The 14,075-nt window shown below is 44.1% G+C and overlaps 1 protein-coding gene across 1 annotated transcript in view; it reads left to right on the top strand.

Annotated features, from left to right (window-relative positions):
- The first annotated feature begins 201 nt into the window (after window positions 1-201).
- Window positions 202-14,075, top strand: part of bcap29 (B cell receptor associated protein 29) — a 68,721-nt gene continuing 54,847 nt past the window's right edge. Inside the window, exons 1-2 of the mRNA XM_072471521.1 lie at window positions 202-295; window positions 9,522-9,628. Of these exons, the coding sequence (XP_072327622.1) occupies window positions 9,537-9,628 (92 nt within the window). The 5' untranslated portion in view covers window positions 202-295; window positions 9,522-9,536. The remainder of the gene's footprint in view (window positions 296-9,521; window positions 9,629-14,075) is intronic.

Genomic DNA, 14,075 nt, shown 5'->3' with positions numbered 1-14,075 from the left:
GGTGACGTTCAGAAGGCATGGGGTGCGCGCGCAGGCCGGTTGCTGTTCGGAAGGCGAGGGGACGCGCGCGCAGGCATTGCCGTTCGGAAGGCAGAGGGCGCGCGCGCGCAGGCGCAGGGCCGCTCGGGAGGCACGGGGCGCGCGCAGGCGCAGGGCCGCTCGGGAGGCACGGGGCGCGCGCGCGCAGGCGCAGGGCCGCTCGGGAGGCACGGGGCGCGCGCGCAGGCGCAGTGCCGTTCGGAAGGCGAAGGGCTCGCGATTGTGTTCGGCATTTGCTTGGCAGAGATTTCAAAAGGCAAGTTCGGGGCCGAATCTGGAACTTTCCGTCCGCTTCGTGTTTCATCCCGTCTCGTCGAGCGTGTGGGGGATGAGGAGTTTAAGGGGCTACCTGGTGACTTTTTTGGGTTAATTATGGATGAGGCCGAGGTTTCTCCCTCCCACCGGGCCGGGACCGCATTTCGGGGGCAGTTTCTGCCGCCAAAAGTCAGAAGATGGTCTATAAAGTCTGGTTTCATGCCGCTGGAACCGCGGGATCCCTAACTGGCCTGTCGCCACTTCCGTGTTTTACTTTTTGGATGGGCCCATCCCTAATATAATTCACCCCGTCCCGCCCCCAGTATATTATTTCCTTTTTTAGCAGCATCTTATCTTTGGGAGGCTGAATGGTAACTGACCCGAGTGTGTGCCCCCCGCCCCCACTATCGCTGTTTTGCTCGAGGTGCGAACACCGCACTTTTATTTCCATCGTTTTCTATTATTTTAAATATTCAGGTTCGGCGGCATGTGTGGAGGGGGGAAACGCTTTTTTATTTTTCTTCGGCATAATTTTTTATAACCCTCTAATTTGGTCATGGAAATTAGCGTTATATTGGCGAAGGGGACGGCCGGAATTGTGCGTTGGAGCATTTTTTTTTTCTCTTTTAAGAATAAGCTGTTCGCTCCTAAAAGCCCGATTAGGAATCGCCCTCTACACTTCCTCCGGCATGTGTTGATTTGCTCAACGAATTCAAATCCCATCCTCACCCCAAGCGACCGCCTCATTAGCTGAATTTGAGGTTATTAGTCTGCCCCTGTAGAGGGACACCGGTGACTTTGCAGTATTGTGGCTCTCCACAGATGCATTCGTATTGAGACCCCAGCTTTGGAATTGGGCTGCCTAGGGCCTTGACTTGTCCTGAACGTCCACATTAAAATGCATAGCTGACTATTGTAGAAAGTGTATAGTGTGCACTACATTAATAAAGCAGATCATAATTCCAATATGTAATGCTTATCTTGTGCATTGGGCCAACCCGTCCGACCTACTCCTAGATCAATCCTACATTCCTACCAGTCTGTATTGATCCCTTTTCCCCCAGGAAATATCCCGTTGTCTGTTGAACTTGTATTGTCTGTCGGTTAGCTCAATTGGCAGAAGTGGGCTCGATTCCCGTAACGGCTGTGGTTTCCCCTCATCTGAGGTGTGGTGACCCTCAGGTTAAATCACCACCAGTTTATGGCCCTCGGGCTTGATGGTGATTTTAAATTTATTTCAGTTCAATGGTGCAGCCTAGCAACTTATTTGACAGTTCTGTTGTGTACTTTCCTGCCCACTCCAGACTTTTAATTTTAAATCGTATTTCCTCCTAATGACCATTCACCATAATGAGCAATGAATTGGGCCAAATTTTGTCAATCTTATAAACTTGATAAAGTTCACAAGTTCTGTTTCAAAGACAGGAAATACAATTATTTTCCTAACCTTTTCTAAACTTGAGGTCCTGAAACCTGGATTTGCCGTTGTTTTCCTCTATACACAATAATGATCTCTGATATTATTCCTAAACTAATGTTAACTGCCATGGCTATTTTGTTTTAAAGTGCGGTGTCACTACAATAGTGACATTTTTCCTTCTCTCCTATAAATGATCCTCTAACTTTTGAAGGAAATTGCCATCTGTGCAGCTTGGGTGGTTTGGCCATGCTAAATTGCCCCATGGTGTCCAACTATTAGATGGGGTCATGGGGGTTGGATGGAAGATTGGGCCTAGTACAGTGATCTTTTGGAGAGTTGGTGCAGACTCAAGAGGCCAAATGGCCTCTTTCTGCACTATAGGGATTCTATGATTCGTCACCGGACAATCAGAGGCGAAGGCCATGACATCGGTCTTCCTCCTCTCCATGAGCTCCGGCTTCTTCGAAGCCCCAAATATCGCCACCAAAGGACCAGGGTCCACCTCCTCCCCCACTATCCTTGCTAGGGCCGTGAACACTCCCGCCCAGAATCTCCCAACTTTTCACAGGCCCAGAACATATGTGCGTGATTCGCTGGTCCCTGCCAGCACCTCTCACTCAACTGCCATCCCCTGGAAGAAGCCACTCATTCTTGCCCGAGTCATATGTACCCTGTGTACGACCTTGAACTGTATCTAGCTCATCCTTGCGCATGAGGAGGTTGCGTTTATCCTGTGGACTGCCTCACTCCATACTCCCCAATTGATATCCCCTTCCCATTTTTCCTTGATCTTCACCACCTGCTCACCTCCCTGCTATCCCAGCCACCTGTATATATCTCCAATTTGACCCTCCCCTTCAACATCCGGAAGCAGGAGTCGCTCCAGCAGGGTGCACCTCGGCAACCTAGGGATTCCTGCCAAATGGGTTGGTTTAGCACAGTGGGCTAAACAGCTGGCTTGTAAAGCAGAACAGGGCCAGCAGCGCGGATTCAGTTCTCGTAACAGGCGCCGGAATGTGGTGACTACGGGCTTTTCACAGTCACTTAATTCGAAGCCTACTTGTGACAATAAGCGATTTTCATTTCATTTCAAACCTTCCGTGCGAGGTCCCTCATTTGCAGGTACCTGAATTCACTCCCTCTCGGGAGCTCTACCCTCTCCCTCAGCTCCCTCAGGCTGGCAAACCCTTCCTCCAGGTACAAATCCCTCACGTTGACCAGCCCCACTTCCCTCCACCTCCTATACATGCTGTCCACCCCCACCCTGGTTCAAACCTATGATTCTCACACAATGGTGTTAGCACTGACATCCCCTTCATCCTAAAAGGCCTCCACAACTGGTTCCAGATCTTCACTGTTGACTGCATCACCGAGCTCCCTGAATACCTACTCGGCGCCATTGGCAATGCTGCTGTCACCATAGCCCTCAAACTGGACCCCCCACAAGATTGCTCCTCCATCTTCACCCATTCTGCCCATTCTCCTTCCCACCATCGCCGCACCTTTTCCACATTCGCTGCCCAATAATAGTGAAGCAGGCTCGGCAACGGCAACCCCCCTTCTGCCTCTGTAGCAGGATACTTCTAACCCATGGCACTTTCCCCGCCTATACAAAGTCTGAAATAATCGTGTCCAGCTTCCAAAATATGGCCTTTGGTATAAAGATCGGGAGTGTCTGAAAATTAAATAGGAACCTCAGCGGAACCTCAGACAGCTCTCGAGCAATATAAGGAAGTAGTGGTGTCTATGGAGGCGGAGAAGGCATTCGAGAGCTGCATGCCTTTTACAAAGCCTGTCTGGTCCTCTGCAATCACTCCCAGGACACAACCCTCCATCCTTCTCGCCAACAACTTAGTCAGCACTTTCACATATGTATTCAACAATGATGTGGGCCTATACGACCCACATTCCATCGGGTCCTTCCCCTTTTCTGGGATTTAACGCAATCTCTGCCTGCGTCACCGGCAGCTCCCCCTTCTCCAGCGCCTTTTTAAACGCCCCCAAAATATGCGGTACGAGGTCCATCGCAAACTCCTTATAAAATTCTGCCGGATACCCATACGGCCCTGGTGCCTTCCCTGATACTATCCAGCACCTCCCTCAGCTCCAGGGGCCTCTCCAGCACCTGCCTCTTTACTTCCTCCAGCTGAGGAAACCCCAGCTTGTCCAAAAACCTTCCCATGTCCCCCTCTTCTCCATCCCGTGTCTGCCTTGTACAATCCCTGGTATTACTGCCTAAACACCTCATTTATCTTCCCCGGCTCCAATACCATATCCCCAGCCCCAGTCCGCGTCCTCAATATTTCCCTGGACGCAGCCTGCCTCCGCAGCTGTTGCGCTAGCATGCGACTCGCCTTCTCCCCATATTCATATTTCACCCCACTTACCCTACGTAACTGTCCTACCGCCCTCCTAGTTGCTAACCTATCGAATTGCCCCTGTAACATTTTCCTCCTCGTCAATCCCTCCGTGGTGGGCATCCTCGAATACTCACTATACACCTCCACTATGTTGCTCATTAGACGGTCATATTCCTCCCTTCTTTCTCTATCCGCGTGAGCCTTAAACAAGATAATCTCCCCCCAGACCACTGCCTTTAGTGCTTCTCAAAAAATGGCCACCGACACCTCCCCATTCTGATTCAACTCCACATAATCCTTAATCGCCGCCCGCACCTTGCCTCCATCCGCCAACGTAAATCCGAGTCAAACCCCAGCCTCTACTCTCACTCCTGTCTAAGCCAAATCTCCATCTAGTGGGGCACATGGTCCGAAATTACTATTCCCGCAGACTCTGCCCCCCACCCCAACCAAAATGTCCCAGCACACTACAAAATAATCAGTTCTCAAATACACCTTATAAACGTGGGAAAAAGGAATACTCCCTCCTGAGTTCTTAAAGCACCATGGATCCACCACACCCACTTTTTCCGTAAATCCACCCGGCTCCTTTGCCATTCGTAACCTACCCATCGACCTTGGGCTTGACCTTCCCACCTTCGGCTCTAGGACATATTTATAATCTCCTTCCATAATCAACCGGTGCGTGGCCAAGTGCGGGATTGCTGCCAGCAGCCCCCTCATAAAACCCACATCATCCCAGTTTGGTGCATACATGTTTACCAACACCTCTGGCGTCCCTTCAAATAGCCCACTCACATTCACGTATCTCCCACCCGAATCTCTCACTTCCTTCGCACTCACAGACCCCATTTTCTTGCTGATTAAAATTGCCACTCATGTCATGTCAGATGACCTGAACCAGGACACAAATCCCAGTATTATTGGGTGAGTGTAAAGAGGAAACTGTCTTTTGCTGACTCCATTGCTACTGCTGATTGCATACAATATTCTTTAATGGCTGCCGCTCTTCCCCAAATAAACTGAGGAAATTGCTGTATTTTTGGTGTTGCTGGTGTAGACCTTGATATATTCCCTGTTGGCTCAGTCCTGGCGTATCTGTCTCCGCACTGGAACTCCTTGCCCTGCAATGTATGGTGCATCGTGACATCCTCCAACCCACCCCACTGCACAAATTGGTTTTGCATCACCCATCTAAATAAACCAAACAACTAGATTTGTCATATCTAACCCAGAAGTGCTAATTAGGCAGAGTATATTAGTCAAAAGGGAGGGAAATTGAAAGGGCTGAATAAATAAGAGTTTCTACTGTTTCATTTTGGGAAACTCCTTGAAATCTTTTTGAAAACCATCTAGGGGTATTTTCTGGCTCGCTGTGCAGTTCCATAGGAGGTTTGCTTTCCACAAAAAATAATTGAAAGGTCTGTGACCTAGACACAACACAATTTTTTAAGAAAATGAATAAAGAAACAAAGTTATGTTCTATATAGTCAAAATCCCTCCAGGATCATCTTACCAGGACTATAAATGTCTTCAACCTCTTGATTGACCATTTCACAAGGTTTGAATCTCCAGATTGATGGGGTGGATTATTCAAAAGGTTAATTGCTAGTGCTTACTTATCAGTTAGATTTGTAACCTTAAATGAACATACACCTCTGCTTCAGTAAAAGAGTAACACATTATGCTTTGTACTGTATAATGTTTCTGTCCTTATAAAAGTTTTACCATGAGTTGCACTGCAAGGAATATGTTTCGAGAGTAGTCTTAAAAATGGTATATCAGCATTAATAGATGTTACTTTTAAATAATGTTTTTGTTGAATTAGCGTAGCCCGTAACAAATCTACAAGCAGATATAGGTGTCTTATATAACATCAGTTTATACATTTTTGGATTTACTCTTAACTACATTTCCTTTTTAAAAATAAAACACACACACACAGCCGTCTTAGCAACTCATCAGTACAACCAGGCTTTGGACAACTCAAACAACGACATGGGAGATTAAATATATAAAGTGTTGTGCCTCATATCTGTATTGCATTTGATAACATCACACTTATATGCACCAGAACAAATACTTGTGCCTTTTAATATAGAAAAATATCCTGTGGCAAAAAAAACCATAATTGGGTCCCAAATCAGAGATAACGTGGAGCTTAAAGAAACTTGATAGGAGGTTGATTTTAAGGAAGGCCTTAAAAGAAGATAGGTAGATTAAGGAGGAAGTGCCAGAGGTTTTGTGGGGTAGTGGGGAAGGGTACTGCGGTGTGGAGAAGGGATGCATAAGAATTCAGAGTCAGGTAAACAGTGTGTTTGGAGTACGATTTGTGTCCTGGAAGAGGCTGTAAAAGTGGGAATAGCTGAGGCTTCTTGGGAATGTAAAGACCAGGAATAGAATGAAAAATTTGAGGCACTTGCCAGAGCTATTATAAATTGCTAGACACGAGGCTGATGAGCAAGGAGGTCTTACTATGCAATAGAATGTTTGGGCAACAGTTTGGATGAGCTAAAATTTACAAAGGGCGGAAGATGGTAGGATAGTCTAGCAAGTAAGACTGACACTTGTGATGGAGAAAATATGAGATGGAAGATCAGCTGGGAGTCTAATATGCTGAGGGAGAAGCCTGGTGCAACCTGAGATAGTGCCTGAAGAGGGTGATGTTCATAGTGGGAGACAAAAACAATGGCTTCAGTCATCCCAATAGTTAACTGAATATGGGTAAGTTACCTGTTTACATGGAGGTATCGCTGGATGTCAACAATTTACATTATTAAAGGAGATACTATGTCTGCAGATGATGTTGCCAGGAGGCTACATGTGAATGAGGTCTTGGAGGTAGCCAAGGATGGATCCTTAGGGAGTACCTGGGGTAAATATAAAGAAGTGTGTAGACAAGCCATTGGTAGAGATGCTGTTGCTGCTAACTGTGATGAATGTAAGAAATTGTTATATTTTATATTTTTTTCAGTAATGTTATTAAAACCTGGGTTAAGATGCATACAGACAGTATGGCTGCTAGAGCTGTGATTACGTTGTTGTAAAAGTGAGATAATCATTGATTTGCAGGCAAAGGGTTTAATATTGATCGTTACCACCTTCAGGAAGCCACATAAAGACCTAGCCCTAGTGGGGCTAAACTGCAATATTGTTCATGCTTATTTCATGAGGGTATATACTGATAGGCATTGTACATAGACATGTATTGATAGGGAAGTGCATAACTGGAGGTCATCAATATAAAGTAGGCACCAAAAAATTTAATAGGAATTCGTTGGTGAAAATGAGGAATTGCTGCCGGTGATTGAACCAAATACTAGAGGCATTTAAAGGGAAGCTGGACAAGGATATAAAGGAGAAGGGGAAAGAGGTGTACAATGATAGACTTAGATGAGGAAAAATGGGAGGAGACTATTTTGGAGCAGAGGTTTCTTGAGCCAAATGACCTGTTTCTGTGCTGTATATCCTATAAAATCCTATGCATTAAGTGTGTCGCCTTATTATCTGCACCACTGAATGAGAGTGGCAGTAATGTTTTCAACCCTGTTTGTAAACAATTTCTCTCAAAAAAATGAACCGATTTCAACAAACTTGGCAAACAGATATGTTGTGGGTTGCTTTATTTAGAACAGTGTTTTTCAAAATTTTTCTCCCGGGATCCACTTTTGCCAACAGGCTGACCTTCGCCACCTACACCAACCGACATTCGCACATATGACATGCCACATTCACTTACCTTCATTGTGAACGGGGAGCCTACTTGGCCCTCACGATCTCACTCCAGTCAGGCTCACAGGAGGAGAGGGCAATGCGTTTATCAGTTGCAGACTTCAGTCAGTACATTTGTGTCATCCTCCATCTTTGTGAGAACGGAAAATCCAACTTCACACATGTAGTTCGTCATGAAGGGCAATAGCAACAAAATGCTTGTTTTACTCAGCACTGGATACTCCAGGGAGCTACTATTCCAGAATGCTGACAGTCTCATGGGCTTTTGGTGTGTTTTTACTGTGCTGTCACAGGCCAGGTACAGCAGCGTAGTCAGCTGTAAGTTAATAACTAACTCTGGGGTCTCAACCTCAAAAGGAATGTTTCACCCACCACTTCTCTTTCAAAATCTGAAACTTCTCCTCTCACTTGACAGTACTTCCCGACAGAGAACATACACATACTTTGCATCCTTATTTGCATTGGCACAATTGAAAAAAACATGCCTTAAGAAATCATCTTTATACTACTTGTGTTCCCAAGTTAAGTTTCTTTGTTGGCTGTTAACCAGAGACCCTGGAGCTCTGTACAGAGCTAACACTAGCACTGCTCTGTCCTGCCATGGATTCTCCAGCAGATTCAAATGTGAGATCCTGACCAGTAGGTACTCTGCCTATTTGTGTCTCTGGCCCTCTCTTGTAAGAAAATGATTCACCTTCACAGTCCCCTTGCCTTGTTTGCCAGCAGCTAGAAAATGGAAGAAGCTCTTTTCCATGATTTGGCGGCAGAAGCACAAACATATGGTGTCAAGTGCGTGCAGGGCACGTGACCTGCTCAATGTTGCTGCTTATGGCTGGAAGACTGCACACAGTCTAATTTCCTTCTCGTTTAAAAGGTAGCAGTGGCTGGCATTCTCAATAAATGCTGATCGTGGCTGTTGAGCGCTTCTCCTGAGATGAGCCTGGCAACTGTCTGAAGCTGAACCAGACTGTTTGCAACCTTGGCGTTGTATTTAACACTAATCTGAGCCAGCAAACCGCAAGAACACTGCCACTGATTGCTCTGCAACCCTCTCATCACTTTCCCGCGACCCACGCTTTGAAAAACCTTGATTTAGAAAGTTGATAAATAATTTCGAACATTGTGAATTGTCTCAGTTGCTGTGGTAGAATTTATCACAGCTTAAATGTGAGTTTTCAGAGCAAGTTGTTGGATGTGGATTGATCTGAAGCCTCCTCAGTGAGCTGGAAGCTCTTAATAAAAAGGTGGGATGTTTTCAGCTTCGTCATTACAGAGCATCAGCCAGAGAACAGCAAAGAGTTATGTCATTGTAATAATGTTGAATTAGCACTGTAATCATGGCGCCGAGGACCCGGGTTTGATCCCGGCACCTGGTCACTGTCCTTGTGGAGTTTGCACAATCTCCCCGTGTTTGCGTGGGTCTCACCCCACAACCCAGAAAACAGGCAGGGTAGGTGGATTGGCCACGCTAAATTGCCCCTTAAGTGGAAAAATATCATTGGGCACTCTAAATTTAATTTAAATTAAAAAAAAGAATTAGCACCATAGCAGAGGATGCATTCTACTGAGTGTCCTCTTCATTTGTTTGAAAATATCACCCAACGAATAACTTGAAAATCAAAGCAAACTAGCTATTGCAGATCCAAGTATTAAGTCAAATGTATTTTCAGAATAAATCCTAATACATGGTATGCTATTGTGGTTTCTCTTGGTAGGTTTCATCGAGTACAATGACACTGCAGTGGGTTGCAGTTGCGTCTTTCTTATATGCTGAAATAGGCTTTGTTTTGTTTCTATGTTTACCGTTCATCTCTCCTCGAAGGTAGGTTTTGCAAACTTGATTAATGATGTTAATTTAACTGGGGTTTATTTTCTTTAATGCCTCAGAATTAACATTTGTACATGCAGTCCGATTTCTTTGCAATTGTGGGATATACAAAGCTTTTAAAAATAAATTTGAACTTCCAGCCAATCGTGGAAATGACAACACCTTTCACATTTCAAGACATTTACAGTAACAGACTAAAGTAACATGACTAAACCCTATTTTTGATAGACAACTTTAAACTACAGAACAGAGTTTTCCCCTTTAACACAACCAAAAAACTCTACTTTTCAAGTTTACGTTATTCTGCTCTTTAAGTAGACATTCAAGGGCAACACGGTGGCACAGTGCCGCTGAGGACCGGGTTCGAATTCCAGCCTTGGGCCACTGTCTGTGTGGAGTTTGCGCATTCTCCCCGTGTCTGCGTGAGTTTCACCCCCACAACCCAAAAATGTGCAGAGTAGGTGGATTGGCCATGCTAAATTGCCCGTTAATTCGAAAAAAATAATTGGGTACTTTAAATTCTTTTCTAAAAGTAGACATTCAATTCTCTCACAACCAGCCCAAAGTGATTCTTATTTCCGGAGGGTTTACTTCCATTATTTTCCTTTCTCAGCCAGGTAACTTGTAATCTCAGAATTGTTCTTCACAGTGAGAGATTTCCTGGAGATTCCCTCCCTAGCGCCAGCTACGTGAATCTTTCAGCCTCGTTTTAGCACCTCCATGAATTTGGTCTTTTTAATCTGGGTGTGAAAGCCTCCCACATTCCTACACTGTGAACCACTGAGACTTTCAGCATCTAGTTGCTCTGTCTCTCCCAGATCCTGGCAGACTGCTTGTGTTTGGCAGTTTCAAGGATATTTTCGAAACCCTTCCCCTCCACCCATTTCCAAGGTAAGATGAATCACATGCACTTGATATTCAGGTAGAAATGCTGATTAGCTGTCCTTGAGATCCCAACTCTCTTTTATCTTGGAAGTAAATGAACAGTTTCAAGCATAACTGTTTACAACGCAACGTTCTCAGCGCTGAGATTTTGGAGACTACAAGTCTTATCTATAGATGCTTCTGCCAGTATCTCCAAATTGCTTAATAATGTTAGTTTAAATGGGGTTTATTTTCTAGTTCAAAATAATGCCTCAGAATTCGCACGTGTAGACGCAGTCTGAATAATGTTGGAGCTGTGGGATATATAAAACTTATAATCTTTTTTAAAAATTGAACTTCCGGTTAATAGCTGAAAGAAGATTTCACATTTTAAGATGATTACTATAACAAACAGACTAAAAGTACTATCGACTAAAGTTTACACCTTCCCAGCAAAACAATCTGGGCCTTACTTTAATATTTAACAACCACTTTACCTCGGCCCCTTGTCAGACAGACTTCAGAACCGGTCATATGACAGCCTTCATTTTACTTTAAATTAAATACATAGTCCCAAAAATAGCAAACTTATAAACCTCATAATTGTAAGAATTTTCAGCTTGAAATTACAGTTTTAAGGCAATGCATCATATTAACATTTCTCCTTTACTATCTTTCAACACAAAATCTGTCCTTGGAACTTAGATCAGGATCCTCCAGCCGCATTCTAAGTCAATGGAGATTTCCATTTTCGGAGTCTTGCCCGTGGCATTCTTGCATTGGGCGGGGTGGAAGAATCCAGTCCATAGTTGCTTGGTACATGCTCATTATCCACTGCCATGGAGACCTGATTAGCTTTGTATCCTGAATAATATTAGACTGATGAGTAAGGTACAGATGATGAAATATAAGCTCTTAATGGTATTAATCGTAGCCCTTATTCATAACCACAGGTAACTTGATGACACTCAGCTCCACCTCACCACCACTTGTCTCAACATGAAATCCACTACTGGATGATTAATAATTTTATCAAGCTAAATATTGAGAAGACTTTAGTCATTGTCTTTGGTGCCTACCTCAAACATCCTTCCATAGCCACCACAATACCCCTCTGCCTGGCAACTGTCTGAGGCTGAACCAGACTGTTTGCAACCTTGGCGTTGTATTTAACACTAATCTGAGCCAGCAAACAGGTTTTAGCTTCATCACTGAGGCTGCCTATTTTGATCTCTGTAACATTTTCCTACTCCCTGCCTTAGCTTATCTGTTGGTGAACCATCATTCATGCAATTACTACCTCTAAACTTCACTTTTAATGTTTTCCTAGCCAACATTGTATCTTCCATCCCATATAAAATAAATCTCATCCAAAACCCATCATGTCTGTGCTTTCTGATCTACATTGGTTCAAGATCCAACAAAGACTCAATTTTAAAATTCTCATCTTTCCAAATTGTTCCCTACATCTAACATCCTCAAGCCCCACAAAACTTTTGGGATTTGTGAGTCCCTCCAATTCTGACCTCTTGCACTTCTTTGACTTAAGTCAGTCCACTACTGTTTATGACTGTGCCTTCGGCTGCCTAGGCTCTAAGATCCTGAATTACCTTCCTAAACCCCTCTGACTGTCCCTTTTCTCCCTTAAGGTACTCCTTAAAGTCTACCTCTTTGACCAAGCTTTTCATCACCTGTCCTGATAGCTGCTTGTGTGGTTTGATGTCAAAGTTGTCAAAATAATCAAGAGTTACTTAAAAGGCCACTTGTCAAAAATACTATCCCCATCAAAAGCTCATGAAGCTGTTAAAGAAGTTTACTAGAGATCTGTATAAACAAACCCTACTGAGCAGAATCCAGCACGGTAGTACAGTGGTTAGCACTATTACTTCACAGCACGAGGTAACCGGGTTCGATTCCCGGCTTGGGTCACTGTCTGTGCGGAGTCTGCACATTCTCCTCATGTCTGCGTGGGTGTCCTCTGGGTGCTCCGGTTTCCTCCCACAGTTGAAAGATGTGCGGGTTAGATGTATTGGTCACGCTAAATTGCCCCTCGTGTCCAAAAGTTAAGAGGGGTTGCTGGATTACGGGTGGAGGTGTGGGCTTAGGTAGGGTACTTTTTCAGGGGCCAGTGTAGACTTGATTGACCGAACGGCCTCCTTCAGCACTGTAAATTCTTTGATTCATTGTGGACATTGAAGGCAGCCAACCATTCAAATTGCCATTCCTCTAAACAACAGCATAATCAAATCCTGCTGATCAGCATCAATTTGAAGCTTCAACGACAACTACCAGCTCAGATATCTGTCAAACCTTTGAAATAGCCAAACTGACAGCGAGCTGTTCTTTAAGGATAAAAATGAATGGAACAGAGACATTTCACATAATTAGCCCTGGATTTAACAAGACCAGTCTTTGAATATTGTCACTTTCTCTAAGGTAATCTGAACACTTTTCAACTTTCAGAATATTGTTCTTTCTCTTGACAACTTGCTGTTAGTCAGAAGTAACAGCCGAGCAACCACATTATTTAATGGTCATTTACCTTTTTATATCACAGCACTGTCAGTACTCACTGTAGTAAAATTGCTTTCACTTAGGCTACAGCATTTTATAAGACCTGTGTGTTGTGTTCTTTGTTTTAGTTCTTTCAGGATGGTGATGGTTGTAGTGTTAACAAAGAACAGCAAGCAGTGTTTAACAAATAAAGCTAATTTATTACACTACACTCAATTAGATTTGAATATATTACTATGAAATTAGTTAAGTAAAGACTGCACTATACATCTACACTATTAACTATACTATTAGTTCAACTATCTCACAACTACTCTGTCTTGCTTCTCTTGTTCTCTCCTGCTCTCTCCTCTGTGTCTCATCTGTCTCCATCCATCTCCCAGAAGTCAAGGAGGCATGTGATATTTATATGGTTGCTCTATCGCACCAGCTAGTGACTAGAGTAGTAACATTACATTAATCCTTTATGTGCTTCACAATATCCACATATTGTGACACTGAAGTAGGTAACACCTTGACTAGGGAAAGAGTAGGACCAGTCAAGGACAGGGATGGGAAATTGTGTGTGGAGTCTGAAGAGATAGGCGAGATACTAAATGAATATTTTTCGTCAGTATTCACTCAGGAAAAAGATAATGTTGTGGAGGAGAATGCTGAGCCCCAGGCTAATAGAATAGATGGCATTGAGGTACGTAGGGAAGAGGTGTTGGCAATTCTGGACAGGCTGAAAATAGATAAGTCCCCGGGACCTGATGGGATTTATCCTAGGATTCTCTGGGAGGCCAGGGAAGAGATTGCTGGACCTTTGGCGTTGATTTTTATGTCATCATTGGCTACAGGAATAGTGCCAGAGGACTGGAGGACAGCAAATGTGGTCCCTTTGTTCAAAAAGGGGAGCAGAGACAACCCCGGCAACTATAGACCGGTGAGCCTCATGTCTGTAGTGGGTAAAGTCTTGGAGGGGATTATAAGAGACAAGATTTATAATCATCTAGATAGGAATAATATGATCAGGGATAGTCAGCATGGCTTTGTGAAGGGTAGGTCATGCCTCACAAACCTT

Source organism: Scyliorhinus torazame, chromosome 13 (genome assembly GCF_047496885.1).
Source record: "Scyliorhinus torazame isolate Kashiwa2021f chromosome 13, sScyTor2.1, whole genome shotgun sequence".
NCBI classification, from domain to species: Eukaryota; Metazoa; Chordata; class Chondrichthyes; order Carcharhiniformes; family Scyliorhinidae; genus Scyliorhinus; species Scyliorhinus torazame.
Note: the sequence above shows the minus strand (reverse complement) of the source record. Positions and strands in the feature narration are given on the sequence as shown.